We start from the raw sequence: 17,909 nt of genomic DNA on the forward strand, positions 1-17,909 counted from the left end.
GTAGATTAATTCCACTTGCTGGGTGGTTTATTTTATTTAGAATGCAATAAGGTAAGTTCATTAGTTTGCAGACATAATGTTTTCTCCTGTACCTCAACGCAACTAGGAACAACTCCACAGAGGTCTACAGATCTACTAACACCTGTCAAGATAAACATACAGGTCTCTGGGGGAATCATCACAGCAACAGGACAGAGAAAACCTGAGGAAAGTAATTCTTCCATGAGAGAAAAAGACAGTTGAAAAAAAACTGATTGATAATTTTTGGAAATGCCTCTCAGAGGTCATATCTTATACGAGTATCAAAAAATATATTCTATCTTTTAAATAAATGTTTTGGAGCATATACTACACATTTTGAAATAAAGATAAATACTCTAAGAGATTTGAACTATATGGAATGATCATTCAATTTGAATTGAGCCACTGGAAGTTTTTCCAAAACCTATAGCTAAGTCTCTCATCCATCCCAGAACAGGTACATTAGATTATAAGTTCTGCTACAGTGATATTATTTGAATGGTTATAGTTAAAATGGTGCCAGTATTTCCATTATAAAACCCTATTTTCAAGGATTTATAAGTTGGCTATAAATGTTTGCTCTGCAATTCAACTTGGCAGCAAGCATCTTTGCTTGGCGGTGTTTTATTTTCCTTTTACGTAGTATGGGAAAGAAAGACATCTGTTTATAACCTGAGTAGGAAAATACGACAATGAATTCCCTTATTCTTCATCACCAGTTGTTTAGCATTCGAATCAAAGTTCAGCTTAAATTTGTTATATATTTTAGGCAATGAAAGAGCTAACCAAAAGCCTGCAAGGATAAATTGAAGAGGGGAGGGTGGATTTCTTTTGTTTGTTGGTTTGGGTTATTTTAAATTCCTAAACATGGATATAGATTTAACCACTTCTCCTGACACTTCATACAGCACAAAAATAATATAAATATACTATTACATACCCCGGGCATTTTTTTTTTAAGGTATTTGTGATAGTCTATACTTGAGAAACTGGAGGAGTTCAGAAAATTTTCCAACAATTTGGTAGAGGAATGAATGGGATAGTAAGAGACCTAGGTAGGAGAAAAGATGATTTTTACAGAGGGAATTGCATGGGCAGTGGCAAAAGAAGTGAAAAAATGCGGTGTGTATTTAGGGAAGAGAAGTTCATGTTGCTGGAGCCTAGGATGTTTGTGGGGTAAGTGGCAGAAGTTGAGGTAAAGATAAGACAGGAGAGGCAGGATCGAGACAAATTTTGAACGGCTTAGTATGCCATGGTAAAGAAATGGTTAATATGCCTTTTACTTACCTGGAAAAGGGATCTTTGTAGTGGGATAGTCACACTAACTTCAAAATATCACTCTGACAAAATGTGTAACCTAATATATTTGTCCTGAATTGGATGGGGATTAAATTATAGATCCCAGATAAACCTATTTAGAGATTCAGTCCAAATTGCATGATTAAATTCCTTTCAGTGAATTCAAATGGCAACATATGCTACAGAACATAGATCCATAAAGATAGATTGAATTGGTTTATATGCTGTAAGTGCTCCGGCATTCAGGAAATTGAACTCATGGTATGGGCGTGACGTCTGGTTCTGGATTTGAATATCTGTATTTACTAGGGAATTTGCAAATTATATCTCAGTTTTTATATCACCCTAACTTGCCTTATAGTTGCCCTTCCAACTCTAGTTCCACTTTCAATGATCCCATTTTGCTTTCTTCTTCAGTGGCGTGTATATATGATAGACTGTGCTGGTGAATGCAGGTGACAGATCCCAGGTTGTCAGTTTTTGTCACTGATCTTTCCTGTAGCTGATGCTGGTCAGACTGAAGACCTGATATGCCAGGACCTGAAAGGGACTTTTTTTTTTCTTTTTTTAAATGGTGCCTGGCTATTTGGATGGCCAGTATTAGGTTTTATATGGAAACAAGCATCCTCACCTGCATACGGCCACGTGGCTGATAAGTTAGTAAGGTCAGATTTGAACCCTAATACGGTGCCTTCAGTCCTGTAGGAGCTCAGTCCTGCCTCTAGCCACTGGCCAGGCTAACTGAAGAAGAGCACACATTCAAAAGATGAGAAGGAGAAGAAAATAGCTTTTTCTAAGTAGAATAAAAGGAATTTATAGTTTCATGTTGTGAAATGAGAACATATAGGTTTATATGCTGGACATCTTGAAGTCTTTAAAGAATGCTTTAAAGAAGAGATCTGAGAACAGCACTGCTGTCTATGTTTAGAATACACAGCCAAAGAGGCGAGGTCATTGGTAAGGAGTTTAATTAGAAAGCCCTCCCTGTGTTGGTTAATAAAACCCGTGTTAAAGACATTGACATTCAGACAGAGCAGTGGTTCTGAAAATCTAGTTCCTCTGGGCCAGCAGTATGAGCATTACCTGGGAACTTGTTAAAAAAAGCAAATTATCAGGCCCCTCTACAAATCATGGGAATCAAAAGCAAAGCAGTCTATGATTTAAGAAGCTGTTCTAGTGATACTCGGGCACGCTAAAGTTTGAGGATTTAGAGTAACAGAGAATTGGAGAGGTGGCCGAACTTGACTGAGTGGGAAGAGTCTGAAATAGGGCTAAATTAAAAATCACATTACAGCTCATTATCAGTATGTCTTTAGCAGCTATCTAAAATATGTACCTGTGAGTAAATGACAATAACTTATATTTAGTGCTTAATATATTTTACACAGTGTTATAATCATTTTACAGATGAGAAAATGGGGGCAAGGGTCCATGAAACACAGTGTCACATGAATAATAACTATGGGCTCAGATTCAAACTCACAGTCCGGCACTCGAACTGCATGTTTTCCCTCTACACTATGAACTCATTCACATCAAATGGCATGAACCTAGGGAAGAGTTTGTCAGCAACACAAGTACGTCTAAATAACTATACAAACAATATAAGATGCTAGTGACCAAAAGATAGCATATGATTGGGTGGTACCAAAGCAATGCCCACAACACTTCAAGATGCAGTTAATAATGAAATTTCTATGACCCAGCCTTGGTGCTTAGGCAACAAATTTTATGTAGGATGTCATAAATGAACTTTTTATTAAAAGGGGCAAGAGAAGAGATAGCATAAAACAGGGGTTCGCTGTTAGGAACCGGGCCGCACAGCAGGAGGTGAGTGGCAGGCGAGCGAGTAAAGCTTCACCTGTATTTACAGCCGCTCCCATCGCTCACATTACCGCCTGAGCTCCGCCTCCTGTCAGATGAGCAGCAGCATTAGATTCTCATAGGAGCGCGAACCCTACTGTGAACTGCGCATGTGAGGGATCTATAGGTTGCGTGCTCCTTATGAGAATCTAATGCCTGATGATCTGAGGTGGAGCTGAGGCAATGATGCCAGCGCTGGGGAGCGGCTGCAAATACAGATAATCATTAGCAGAGAGGTTTGACTGCACAGAGACCGTAATAAGTCAATTGCTTGCAGACTCATATCAAAACCCTATCAGTGAGTGGCAACTGACAATTGAGCTGCATCTTACAGAATAGACTGGACATATGCAACACACTTTGGGTGTCACTGTGTCACATCACCCCCAGATGGGATTATCGAGTTGCAGGAAAACAACCTCAGGGCTCCCACTGGTTCTGCACTGTGGTGAGTTGTATAATTATTTCATTATATGTCACAATGTAATAATAATAGAAATAAAGTGCACAATAAATGTAATGCGCTTGAATCATCCCAAAACCATCCCCCCACCCCACCGTCCGTGGAGAAATTGTCTTCCACAAAACAGGTCCCTGGTGCCAAAAAGGTTGGGGACCACTGGCATAAAATACTTCAGTCCTAAACACAACTAACTGTGACTGAATAAATCCATTCATATTTCAGAAATCAAACTGCAAGCTTTAATTTCTTTTGAGTGAATTGGGCATCATGTTGGCTCATGTTGGGTTCCCGCTACTCTCCCTCAGTGTGGAGGTTCTAGGTAATAGGTACATTGACTGAATTTCCCAGTCTACATCTATGACTGGACAATGGGTGGTAGGAGATAAAAGTTCACTTCCAGTTAAGTAAACGCTTCATAAATAAATCTGACTTTTTGGTAACATTATTACTTCTGTGGGCCTCAGGTTTATCACCCGAAGAGATTGTACTACAAAATCTCCAGGAATGCTTTTAGCCCTGGCATCTGTTCTTTCTTTTCTTTTCTTTCTTTTCCTCCCTCTCTCCCTCCCCCCCTCCTCCATTTCTTCCTCCCCACTCCTTTCCTTCCTCCCTTTCTTTCTTTCTTTCCTTCTTTCTTTTTCTTTCTTTCTTTCTTTCTTTCTTTCTTTCTTTCTTTCTTCCTTTCTTTCTTTCTTTCTTTCTTTCTTTCTTTCTTTCTTTCTTCCTTTCTTTCTTTCTTTCTTTCTTTCTTTCTTTCTTTCTTTCTTTCTTTCTCCTTCCTTCCTTCCTTCCTCCCCTCCCTTCCTCCCTCACTTCCTTCCTTTCTCTCAGTGTCCTTACTCTTCTGATCTATTCTGATCTTTTCTCAGAACACCTTTAGGGACCTGCAATAACCCAGAAAGGTAATGGGATCAGAGGTTTGTCTTTGCAACTTCACAGACAGCGTCCTCTCCTGAGCCTCTCTGTCTTTACTCTCTCTCAATCCCAACTCAGAAATGCAGGTAGATGGATATATGGGGTCTCTTTGCCTTTTCTTGTGCTGACATCAGTAGAAATGCAAAATGCATGACTGACACTCTGCTCGTTTTTAATTTTTAAAAGATTGGTACTGCCTGTAGGTTTTAATATACTTCATCTCTGCCGTTTTATTGTCTACTTTTCTATTTTAAAAGCTTAATACTGAGCTGTAACAATTTCCAATTAAGTTTTAAGAAAAACACGAAAAGGTTGAAAGTGTCTACCTGACAACCATTTTGTTTCTTGAGACAGAAGGGTGATTTTAAGAATATGAAAAAATAGTTTGAAATAACCTGTGCTTTTCCATTTCTGTGTACACTCCCCCTTCTACACACTCTTTTTCTCTTTCTCCTTCCATTCCCTTTCTTTTGTCCCCTCAGCTTTCAAGCCCATCTCCCATTTCTTGCATGGTTGTCTGACGTAGGCTACCTGCCTTCTCGTTCATTATTAATCATCAGCTATGAATGCATCTAGAATAACTCCCTATGCACAGCTATTAGATTCTCTTGGTGGAGCTCGGTACCCACAGTGGTCAGAGGCAGGGGAGGGTAAACCACTCTTCCAAGCGTTTCCACAGCTCCTAGTGGGTTTAAGATGCAGACCAACTTCTGCTACAGGAACAGACACTTATTAATAAGTAGGAACAAAATCTTACAGCATGTTCTGGAAGCTTGATGAAGTTCCAGCTCTTGGTTCTTTTAGGTACCCCAAAATGCCTTGCAAATAGGTTTTCTTAAAGCAAATATGGCAATATTTCAGTGGCAGCATCCAGATCATCATCTGTCAGAATTAGGTGACTAAGGTTTGTTAGGGATCAATGATAGCACCCACTTCATTTGGTTTTGTGATGATTACATGAGCTCTCAGAGTTGTGCCAGTTATGAATGTATTAGTTCTTATTATTACTAATATTATGACACCATTCCTTATAGTAAAGGGTGAAAGGCCTTATAGATTCATATACTCTATTCAAATAGAAGCAAAGCATGTTTACAAAAAGTTTGGCCAGTCCACATATCTTGAATGTTAATGATTTCACCAAAAAGAACCCACCCCTAACCTCCATTAACCAACTGACAGGCCATTTATGTCACCGATGATAATCGGTTTCCAACATACATTATAATTAATGAACAAAGCCACATCATGATTGGAGATGATGGTAACTCAAGACTTCCAAAAGTTACCTCTGACTTCTGTAATTCTGGCTGAGCTGTTGGAGCATACATTCCTGATGAAAGCAACCAACCTCCTGAGACACAGAACCGCACTAATACACATTCATATCTCATTGTCCATGCTGCAGTCTTTAAGAGTAAATTACAAGCAGCCGAGCACCATGTCTGCTCCAGCCAGTTTTTTACTCACCTGAGAACAATTTGTCAGTGCTGCCTCAGTTTCCTTTATTTTATCTTATTGTTAATAAATTTATTTATTTTTGGCTGCATTGGGTCTTCGTTGCTACGCCTGGGCCTTTCTCAAGTTGCAGCTAGTGGGTGCTACTCTTTGTTGCGGTGCGGGGTCTCATTGCGATGGCTTCTCTTGTTGCGGAGCACAGGCTCTCGGTGCACGGGCTTCAGGAGTTGTGGCTCACGGGCTCTAGAGCGCAGGCTCAGTAGTTGTGGCGCACGGGCTTTGTTGCTCCGCGGCATGTGGGATCTAGCGGGACTAGGGATCGAACCCGTGTCCCCTGAATTGGCAGGCGGATTCTTAACCACTGTGCCACCAGGGAAGTCCCCTCAGTTTCCTTAGATAATACACTTCCAGCCAAAGAACTGACCAGCTGAAGAGACATGAAGAGTAAGTGCAAGCTTTATTTGCTTCATACAGATTAGGCATGAGTCTGCTCACAGGACTTTTCTCCACTCTCTAGACAGAGAATTTGCTCCTTGTTCCACCATAACAGCCATTTATAACAAATATTGCAGCATCAGTATCACAGAATCCACCCAAGAAACTCCTAGGTACTGCAAAGGTGCCTTAGACATCTGCCTGAAAACACGACAGCTAGGGCTTCCCTAGCTGTCTAATGAATTAAAATCTACTAATGAATTAAAATCCACATGCTAGAAAATAACAAAATGAGGAGGAAGTGGCCTGGGGATAAGGACGGGAACAGACCACAGTGGCAAGTGCAGGATTTGCGTTCTGTTGGTCTTTGAGCAGTTGTGGGAGGGAGACAAGGCGTCTTTAAGTAGATAAAAGCACCTTCTCTAGCATGCCTAAGCTGTCTCAATTAGGGAACTACTGAAGTATTAAATTTTTAGTAGAATAACATAAACTTTTGCCAAGGATGTGAGGTGTTGGATTGCTACAAATTTGGTTTGGTGGCCCTTGGACACTGGTAACATAGTGACCATCAGAGTCCCAGGTTGACTCTCTGAATGAACTAGGAAGCAATATGTAAGTCTAAATGACCACTTTGGTGAGTGGCTGGTTTGTATCAAATCCTTCTAGAACTACTTTTTCAGGACATGACTTTGTATTTGTTGATATAGAGGATTATATAGACAGGAGCCTGTGAGAAGTAGTACCTAGTCAGAGTTGTTCTCCTTTGTCTTTAAGTAGGAGTAAAAACAAAAAATGTCCAGCCACTAGTCAGGTCATAGTATCATCTTTTAGAAATCAGGGAACTGTTTTAATCACAGTTCCAAATCCCGTGTGCTAGCCTCCAGTGACTGTGGTCCTCCTTGCTAAGTCTACTTGCCGTGCTAGACTTTTACTCTTAGTTGCGTGTTGGCTTTGCTGGTCTTTTTCCAGGACACGTGGCTTTCAGTTAAATATTCTTCATTTCGGGGCTTCCCTGGTGGCGCAGTGGTTGAGGGTCCGCCTGCCGATGCAGGGGATGCAGGTTCGCGCCCCGGTCCGGGAAGATCCCACATGCCGCGGAGCGGCTGGGCCCCTGAGCCATGGCCGCTGAGCCTGCGCATCCGGAGCCTGTGCTCCGCAACGGGAGAGGCCATAACAGTGAGAGCCCCGCGTACCGCAAAAAAAAAAAAAAAATATATATATATATATATATATATATTTTTTTTTTCCTTCATTTCACCGGTAGAATATAATGTCCCCTCTTCTTTGGGGGCACTAGATTTAAATTTCCTGATGTTATTTTCCTTATGAAACATGGTAAGAGAAAGGCAGAACTCCACCCTTATAAGACATCATCATAGCTGGGCTTCTATAGAGATCTTGGGGGTTCTTAAAGATTCCTAAAATGTTTGACCCAAACACAAGCAGTCTCATTCATCCTGTTTCTGTCTTCTGCTGTCCTCTTTCTCACCTGTCTCATTTTTTCCTTTTTTTCCTCTTTCTGTCTTTTCCTCAGCTGCCAAATTCACTCATTCTTTTTCTTGTGTATTTTGATTCCCTGCACTTCTACTGCCTTATGTGAGATATGATACTGTAGTGGGAACGAGGGCTCTTTGTTATGAGTAATCTGTGTAATTAACAGATCATCAAAACTGATGCTTGAGTAGATGGTGTCAAGCCATATTTAGCAGATTGGGTTTGAACACCTGGCAGAACAAGTTTGGTCCAATAAAAAGAGCGGAACTCTTTCCCTTTTAAGAGCTCTCAAGACACTGGTTACATCTAAACCATAGGGGTAGGGGAAGGGTGCCGTTTGCCGTTGTAATTCAGACGGAGGGATCACCTGGCAGAGGAGGGAGCGTTGCTTTTTTAGGTGTTCCCCGCATCGCTGTACACGTGTCCCTTTGATGTGTGGAGAACGCTTGAGAGAGGCAAAGCAGGGCGATTTCTGTGGGAAGCTAGACCAGCCTCCCTCGTTACATAGGCTCGTCCTCTGCATTGCATCCGAGCTTCAGTGATTTGCTGTTTGGAGACTGCAGATTTGCATAGAGCCCCTCGCTTCGCCAGCGTGTGTGGTTCTTCTTTTCTTTTCTTTTCTTTTTTTCTTTTTCCTTTTCTTCCCCCCCCCCCCCTCCTTTGTGTGCTTCTGCTTTTCCCCAGCTCTTTTTCCCCCGTTCGATCCCCGCTTCCTTCATAAGGGTGGCACTCTTCCCTCTGAACCCCTCGCCGGGCGTAAGTGTCAGGAGGCGGCAGACGCGGAGATTGCCTCGGGAGCAGGCGATGCGCGCCGCTGCTCCGCGCGCTGCCCGGGGGAGGCTGGCGCGAGCGGGCGAGCCGGCCCGGGCTGAATGGAGGGACGGGGCGCCTCGAGTCCATGGGGTCTGCTTCTCCGTTGAAAGGAGGTTGGGCCGGCGAAGTGGCCTCCCCAGTCCCCCCACACAATGCTAAATGGATTTACCTAGTGGATTCGCGGTGGATGGCTGTCATGTAGAAGTGAGGACCCTCCGGGAGGAGCTTTAAACCATTTCCCCGCTCCCCACCCCCCGGCACGCACTCTCGCCCGAAACTCTTTGGGAGTATCTCTCGAGAACCTGGAGCCCCGGAAATCTGGGAGCAGCCGCCCGCTCCGTGCTTGCTCTTCCCCGGGGCTGCCTTTTCGGACAAGCCCCCATCAGCTGCATTCACCTCGGCTATGTTTCGGATTCTTTGGGGTGCGAGGCACGGCGGACTCCAGGACCCCGAGAAGACTGTCCGAACGAGGGAGAGGATGGGTGCCCTGACGCGGTGAGGCGGCCAGCCCGCAGCCCACCCTGAGCCGCCCGCTGCTCCCCGGCGCCCTCTCCCCTCACCGCGCCCCAAACTTTGCCTCCCGCGGCGGTTGCCCCTCGGCGGGCGCCCAGCCATGTACCAGAGGATGCTCCGGTGCGGCGCCGAGCTGGGCTCGCCCGGGGGCGGCGGCGGCGGCAGTGGCGGCGGCGGCGCAGGGGGGCGCCTCGCCCTGCTCTGGATAGTCCCGCTCACCCTCAGCGGCCTCCTAGGAATGGCATGGGGGGCGTCCAGTTTGGGAGCGCACCACATCCACCATTTCCATGGCAGCAGCAAGCATCATTCAGTGCCTATTGCAATCTACAGGTCACCGGCATCCTTGCGAGGTGGACACGGTGGGTCTGCGATGCCAAGTTCTCGCGGGTTTTACTCCCTCGCGCCCCTCTTTCGACCCTGCGCTCGCTTCTCGGCCCTTAGGGCTCGGAGAAATGGGAGCGCGAGAAAGGGATGTGCATTTGGGTGTGTTGGGTGGGAGCCACTTATCTCTTTGAAGACAATAGAAAGGGGCTGGAGGAAGGCGTCGTGGGTGTTTGCGGTGAGGGGTGGGAGGGGCGTTCCTTGTCAGGGTGCCGGGAGTGAGACGTGGGCACCTATTAAAAGACCATCCTGGGCCCCGCGGGAAGGGGGCGTTTCTAGCGAGAAGGTCACTCGGCGTGGCCGAATGGGGAGCCGGGCTCAGCCCAGGGACCTGAGCTCCTGAGAGAGGAGGGCTCTGCCGAACCTTTTGTCTGTGCTCTGTGTGCTGCCCCACCTCCTGCCCATTTTCCCTGGTCTGGGAGAGGGAGAGGTTCCAGCCCGCACGTTCCTCCAAGGAGTGCTCAGACTGCAGTGACGGTGAAGTGGCAGGTCCCGGGACTCACGAAACTGGAGGCTAATTCCATTTTCCCCCACCTCTTCCCTTAACTGGAGAAAGTAGGAGGGTGATGGAAGCACCCTCTCTAGTGCCTGCCAACTCCTACCCAGTTTAGAGGGGACCTCTGAACACCATCCCCTTTCCCTCATCCCACACACTTACTTCTTTTTGGATCATATCTGAAGGCTGCTGGGATAAGGGAAGTCCTGCTTCTTCCTTCCTCAGAGTATAGTGCTTCCCAAGGAGGGCAGGTGGGGCAATGCTGGCTGGTCTAAGCCAGGAGGTCTGCCTGAAGGAGGAGAAGTTAAAGCAGAGAGAAGCTGTTCTCCTCACCGGGAATTCCTTTGTAAAGAGCAGAGTGTGGAGACAAGCCTTGGTTGGCAGGTTTCTTCTCCAGAAGGACCAGCAGTGTAAGGCCAGGTTCCTGGCATCTTCAGATAAATGCCTATTTCAGATTCCCTGAATTGCCAATAAATAAAACATCAACTGTTTTTTGTGAGTCTTCCCCCACTCTCAATTCTTCTTCTTTCCCAGTGTAAAATCTGCTGCTTTAAAAAGCAGGGTGAAAGTTATGGACACTCTGTTTTTTACATCTCTTTCCCCCTCTTTTGCTTGTAGGGCCCCTTTCCCTTTCAGACTTGGTTCCTCTCTGGATCCTTTGCCCGTCTCCCTAGGTAATTCCTCTCCCCCAGCAGCTGCTAGTTATACTGGGATGGCCCCCTTCCCCAGGGACTGGCTTCCTACCTGGGGACAGTTCTGGTTAAATGTGAGAGGTTAGAACCTGACCCAACTGAAGAGAACAGATCCCCTGGGCACCTCCTTTGGGAGTGGCCCAGGCACACCTCACAGTGGGCCCAGGAATTCCTTCCTTTCCTTCTCCCAGTTCCCTCTCAAGGACTGTCTCCAGTTAAGCGTGCCTAGGCTGGAGACATGAGTGAAGCCTCCAAAGGGGGCTTTTATGGAAAAAGTGACAGAAAGGATAGATCCCTCGGAAACAGCAAGGAGTTGCTGTTGCTCTCCCCACTCGCTCACAGTATTCTGGGAGCTTATTGCTCCCTTTCCCGGGTGCAGTTCTCACCCCACTGCCTGGCCTTTTTGCAAAATTATGTGAGTTCTGGGGGAGGGAGGCGAGCCTGGACACATGAGGGGCAGACAGAGCGTGGGTGCGGTGAGCCAGATGGGGGTAGGCAAGGGGGTTGGGCGCTTAATTATACCAGTGGGAAGCACTTGGCTAATCTCATATGCATATTAACTTCTCCTTTTCTGTGGCTCTGCCTATCTCCCGAGGGATATGGCTGAAAAGGGAGAGTGCCTGGGGGACGTGGGGAGAGGAGAAGACCAAGGGAACCCTGCCGCAGAGAGGACACCTGTCCTCTCACCTCTGTAGCTTCTACCCCAGTCAGGCCCCCGTCTGCTGGTCTCTACAAACATTTCCTTCCCTCCAGGATATAGTGATTGCCTCCGTATATGAATGAAGAAGCAGGCATATCTGTCGCTGGGAAAGAGAAAGGATAGATGGTTAGTGGAGGAAAGGGTATGTGAGCAGCGGTTGTGATTATTCTTTTGGGTCAGAAAACTTTCTCTTTCCTTTGAAGGTTCCATAGTATGGTCGTGTTTGTTACTTTTTGAAACTCTCCCCACCCTGCTCACACACATGTTTGGAGGAAGCTTTCTGATTCTTTCTCCCCGCTTTTTTTTTTTTTTTAATCAGAGTAGCAAACTTACCTGTCAGTAGCCAACCTCCGCCGAATAAAAGCCGGTGTGAATTTTTCACACTTCATCTCTTGCCTCCCTTGAAAATAGGGAAAAACCTCTGGCTAGAGAACAACCCAAGAACATTAAAGATGAAATAAGCCTCTGAGGGTGGGGGATGGAGAGATGGGAGTGAGGTGGGGATGCAGAGGGGCTGAAAGCGGGGCAGGCAGGGTGATGGCTTAAAAGAAACCTAATAAGAAAGGTGATGGTGAATTTGTTGGGTCAATAAACTCCTTGAATATTCAGCTAATTAGACAAAGGGTCCACAAGGAAATAATCTTTGAGCCTAGTAGATGAGGGTGAAGGGAAAACACAAAGGTGAATAATGACAACATGATAAATTCCTGGCTGAAAATCAAGGCAGGTGTAAATGAGGTTTGGTTAAAAATGTGAGACTATGGCAAATATACATATGTAGATGAACACACGAGCTACCCTGTTTGCTTATAGTAGGATTTCTTGGAGTCATAAGACATTTTTCTCATAATAGGGAAAGAATATATGTGCTTGAATGTGTAAAAGAAAAATCATGTGTGGTGTATTTTATGGAACAAAATTTAGCTTATCCTCTATGTTCTGAAAACTGCTGGGTTGACTATCCAGGTCCATTCTTCTTCATTTTCTCATCATGCCATGCTTCATTTGCACTATTATGAGGTGTCACTTACAAGGATTGCAGGGTGCTGAAAGCACTCATGGCTACCCTGAGCATCTTTGTGCAAGCTGCCCCAGTTGCAGAGATTATGAGGAGGATTTTTTTTTAATGCATATGAGAAGCAGGTTCTGAGATCACTGCAAGATCCCATTTTATTTTGCATGTACTTAAAAATATAAAGGTTGAAAATACCTCTATAGAAAAATTGAATTTTCCTAGTCAAGTACATGGAGAACTGTGTGACTGTAAATGATAAAAAGCAAGCCTGCTTGTAATTAAGACTGCTACTTAAAGCCAGCAAGAGTTCAGAATGAAGCAGTGTGTTCAGTTGGTATTGCTTTAGAGATGTACCGTATGTGCCAAACACAGAATGATGTCAGTGCAATGCTCAGGTTTCCATCTCTGCTCCTGGCTTTCCTAAGTACCTCTGCATACTTTCAAGAATTAGCTTAGAGCCTCTCAATAATTTCAGGACATAGAGGAAGGAGAAAACCATCATAGGAATGAGCACACCAGTGCCAGCCGTTCTCCTCCCACAAATTTGAGCTCCAGAAATTATACTGCCTTGATTAGCTTTTACTATTAAAGGGCAAAGGGGCTTTCCCAGAAGGAAATGTTAACAGATTTTAAAAGTGTGGTTTATAATTGAGGTAGCCCAATGCCGTTCTATGAGGAGAATAATTGTATCTTAAATTTATAATGTTTCTCTTTCTGAGGCACTTTTACACACATACTAAACTTCTAAAAGGAGTGGGGGCTTTTGGAGGGAATTTGAATATCCTTTTTCTTGTAGGGTGAGGCACACCGCAGAGGCACCAAACAATGGAACCAAATCTCTGGTCGGAGTCAAAGAGGAATTACTGATGGAATCAACTCTGCATGGCCCTTAGCCCAGAGCAGTTCCATGAGCTCAGAGGTTTTGAAACTTGAACTGAGAGGGTCCTCCATGTGCTTTAATGGTTGATCTCTTGGAGTAGAAATCATTACAAGGACCAGGGCCTCACATTTTGCTTGCAGTGTGTATTAACAATAGTGAATCCTGTGAGAGAGGCTGATGGCATCTGCCTGGTGTCCCATGGATCATTTCATTGATTCTGAGGAGGTTTTTGTTTTTCTTTTGTTTTTCTCACAAGCAGGAGGTTGCTGTTTGATAGAGTGATCCCTTTGCTCTTTTGTCTAGTATCCAAGAGAGTTAGCAACACCTTTCAAAATATACTTGACTTTACTGTGTTGAAGAAAAATTTAGCTTTTCTGGTAATTAATTCATATGTGTTACCCAGAACATTTTTGGCTATGAATATACTGCTGAAGTAGATATTCCTACCACACACTTCTTCCTTACTTCGGCTTATTGGACAAAAATGTGCATCACTGCAATGATTTTTTTTTTAAATTAATTAATTTGTTTTTATTTTTGGCTGTGTTGGGTCTTCGTTGCTGCGCACGGGCTTTCTCTAGTTGCGGTGAGCGGGGGCTACTCTTCCTTGCGGTGTGCGGGCTTCTCAGTGTTGTGGCTTCTCTTGTTGTGGAGCATGGGCTCTAGGCATGCGGGCTCAGTAGCTGTGGCTCGCAGGCTGTAGAGCGTAGGCTCAGCAGTTGTGGCGCACGGGCTTAGTTGCTCCGTGGCATGTGACATCTTCCAGGGCCAGGGATCGAACCCGTGTCCCCTGCATTGGCAGGCGGATTCTTAACCACTGTGCCACCAGGGAAGCCCTGCAATGATATTTTAGACAAGATGGTCAGCTAATATTCCTGGAAGAATCTTTGAATTAATTATGGTCCAAGTAATCCAAGACTCTAAGGTCTTGGTTGCCCTCAACTTTAATATATTGATTTCTTAGATTGTGCATTCATTCATTTGGTAAAATATATGATATTATAATATGTGCATGTTTTTGTGTTTGTGCACCAGGTACCATGAAAGGTCAGGTAATAAGGGGGATAATGGGAGCAGAGGTGAGAGAGGAGGAGCTAATATACCCAAGTACGACCATCAAAAGTGTTTGCAATTTAGTTCCCAAAATACAAGCTATTGTTAGAAAGAGTTAATCTTGTTTTTTAATAAATTTATTTATTTATGTATTTATTTTTGGCTGCATTGGGTCTTCGTTGCTGCTTGCGGGCTTTCTCTTGTTGCGGTGAGCGGGGGCTACTCTTTGTTTTGGTGCGTAGGCTTCTTCTGTTGCAGGGCACAGGCACTAGGTGCGCGGGCTTCAGTAGTTGTGGCGCACAGGCTTAGTTGCTCCGTGGCCCAGGGCTTGAACCCGTGCCCCCTTCATTGGCAGGCGGATTCTTAACCACTGCGCCACCAGGGAAGTCTCAGAAAGAGTTAATCTTTAAACAAACAAACAGACAAAACCTGCCCTTTGAAAAAGAGTAGCCTCTGAGCATAAATACAAAAACCATAAAGTTTATATATGTGTAGGAGTCATCTGGGACTCAACAGGAAATGATCTGATAAAAACATCAACATAGTGAGTTTCAGCTACATCACTTTGTATTATCCTTTAATATTAATGTTCTAGAAAGAGCTCCCTGCACAATTGCTTTCCACCACGTTGCTGCATATATTTCCTCTAACAAAACATAGAGGACTTCCCTGGTGATGCAGCAGCACCCATGGTACCTGGTGCACAATAAACATGGGAATGCTAACATATCTTCAAAATCCTGATTTCAATTCTTTTGGATAAATACATAGAAATGGGGTTGCTGGATCAAATGGCAGTTCTATTTTTAATTTTTTGAGGAACTTCCATACTGTTTTCCACAGTGGCTGCACCATTTTGCATTCCTACTCATAGTGTATAAGGGTTCCAGTTTCACTTCTTTGTCAAAACTTGTCTTTTGATAATAGCCATACTAATAGGTGTGAGGTGATATCTCATCATGATTTTGATTGAATATGTAAATAAAGTGTGGAATATACATACAAGGGAATATTATTCAACCTTAAAAAAGAAGGATATTCTGTAGTATGTGATATACATGGATGAACTCTGAGGACATCATGCTGAGTGAAATGAGCCAGTCACAGAAAGACAGATACTGCATGATTCCACTTATATGAGGTACCTAGAGTCATCAAATTCATAGAATTAGAGGGTGGAATGGTGGTTGCCAGGGGCTGGAGAAAAGAAGAATTGGGGAGTTGCTAATCAACAGGCATAAAGTGTCAATGATACCAGATGAGTAAGTTCTGCAGACCTGCTGTACAACATTGTGACTAAAATCAACAATACTGTATTGTACGCTTAAAATTTTGCTAAGAGGGTAGATCTCATGTTAGGTGTTCTGACCATGATAAAATACAATTTTAAAAAATTAGAAGAGATTTCAGAGAGAAGACGCATCTAGTGGGAAAAAAACAGACCTTGAAATCAGGAGACCCGAGTTCTAGTTCTGATTCAACCAGCAATTAACTGTGTGACGTCTGGAATTCAGTTACAGCTTTGAACATCAGTTCTCTCCTAGCTCTAAGGTGTGAGGAGCACAGTCCTCTCATTTTAGAGATTTGAAAGCAGAACGCTAAGTAATGTGAGTGAACTGGACTCATAGAGTCACAGCAAATTAGTAGCAGGGTTGGAAGTAGAGCTCATATCTTCTAAGCCATCTTCCTCCTTGTTTAGAATACTCTTCCTGGAAGCCTGTGCTCCAGCAGTGAGGAGGGGCTACACTAGTTTATCCACAGTTTTTTCTGAACTCTGTATAACCTAAGGCGGTTCTTTTTAGGTGATTAACTAGGATTAGAACCTTGGTCTTTGAGAAGAGAATATAGCAAAACTAAGTTCCTGTAGAGAAAACCGTCTTTGCACAGTCAGGCAGTGCCTCACTTACACTCCATTGTGTGCCTCTTTTTAATAAAAAACACAATTGTTTTTTGAGGTGTTAAGGATCTTAATAGTAATGTTGAGCATGACTTTTTATATTTTTTGTCATTCGTATGCTTTTTTTTTTTTTTTAATTGGACAAGATCCTTTCCAACTTTGAGTTCTAAGATTCCTTTGGCAATAAGGATCTCTTAAAATCCTTATACTCTTGTCTTTTCCCAGAGCTTTATTGATTCTAAACATACTGTAATTGGAGATATTTTTGCAAAGATTTTATATAGGTCCCTTAAGCCATCCATTTGTCCTCATCGTTAGGTAGAGGTGGCTTTCTTAGGTGCACAGGAACCATGGTATGGGGGTCAGGCTCAGGGTACTTGCCTGGTATTTGCTTTTCAGCTGAGGTCCTAAGGCATGTCTCTTTGAAAAGCACCTGCTTCCTGTAACTTGTTCTTTTTGCCTAGTCCTTTTTGGGCTGTGTAGGGTGAAGAGTATTTCTCCACACAGAAATTGGTAATACCTTTTAAAATATTCCATTCTCTCACAAAATGCAAGCGTGTTTTCAGTGTTGATCATATAACAATGAATTCCCTCAAGCTTTTGACAGAACTTAGCAAAAACAGCTATATTTTGAGAATATATTTCCACAGAGCCCTCGTGTGAAGTGTCTCACTTAATCATCATCATAACTCTGGCCGGGCTTATGATCACCATTTTGCTGACAAGGAAACAGATTTAGAGAGGCGATGATTCTGCCAGGGTCACTTAATTAATAAGTAGCTGCAGTACTTTTGCTTTCTCACTCCAATATGTTAAGAGGCAGGGTTTTGAAAGGAATACTCCATTCGAATTTAGAAAATCTAAGTTCTCTCCCACTGTCATCACTTTCCAATCCACTACTCCAAAAAAAACAACAAAAAAATTGTTTGTTCATTAAGAATAAGATTAGCCAAAAAAAGGTAGCTAACCCATATATTTATTAAGAATTTCAGGTGAACATGGATATGAAATTTATGTCTCCATTCTAGTGGAAGAAATTTTAGTTAATATTACATTATGATATTTAACTGAAAAATAGCAGTAAGGTGGGGATGGATTAAAAAATGAGAGTCATTATCAAATTCAACTTAAAGCATCAAACTCAGGCAGTGGTAAATAATGTAATTAGTCAAAAATAATTATAATAAAATACTTTATGACTAAACAATGATGATTCCTGGACAGACTTCCTCTTAATCACCAAGTGTACAAGCCGCTAAGAAGAACCTGCTGTGTCTATTGTATGAACTTAATATCTGTGGGGTCTGTGAACTGGAACTGAGGTAGAAAGGTGTTTCTCCAGTTTGCAGTCAGAATACTTGGTTATGTACATATTAGGTTTTACATGAAGCTTCTATGAATCTCGTAGACATTTTCATTGTGAAATTCAAAATATTAGACTCTTTTGGCTATAGGATCTCCAGTTTAAATGTATTATGTAATGTGACCCACAGTTTTTAAAAGCAAGGTTATGCTCTTTAT

At 43.4% G+C, this 17,909-nt stretch overlaps 1 protein-coding gene across 10 annotated transcripts in view; it reads left to right on the forward strand.

Annotated features, from left to right (window-relative positions):
• NRXN1 (neurexin 1) overlaps positions 1–17,909 on the forward strand; it is a 961,338-nt gene that overhangs the window by 521,924 nt on the left and 421,505 nt on the right. For 2 of the 10 annotated variants that reach the window (XM_079940447.1, XM_079940439.1), the window contains exon 1: positions 9,371–9,633. The exons of the other annotated variants lie outside the window; for them this stretch is intronic. In XM_079940447.1, coding sequence (XP_079796573.1) covers positions 9,375–9,633 — 259 coding nt within the window. In that variant the 5' untranslated portion in view covers positions 9,371–9,374. Of the gene's footprint in view, positions 1–9,370; positions 9,634–17,909 lie in introns of those variants that run through there. 10 annotated transcript variants of the gene reach the window in all.

The sequence above is a fragment of the Stenella coeruleoalba genome, assembly GCF_951394435.1.
Source record: "Stenella coeruleoalba genome assembly, chromosome: 13".
In the NCBI taxonomy this organism is placed as follows: domain Eukaryota; kingdom Metazoa; phylum Chordata; class Mammalia; order Artiodactyla; family Delphinidae; genus Stenella; species Stenella coeruleoalba.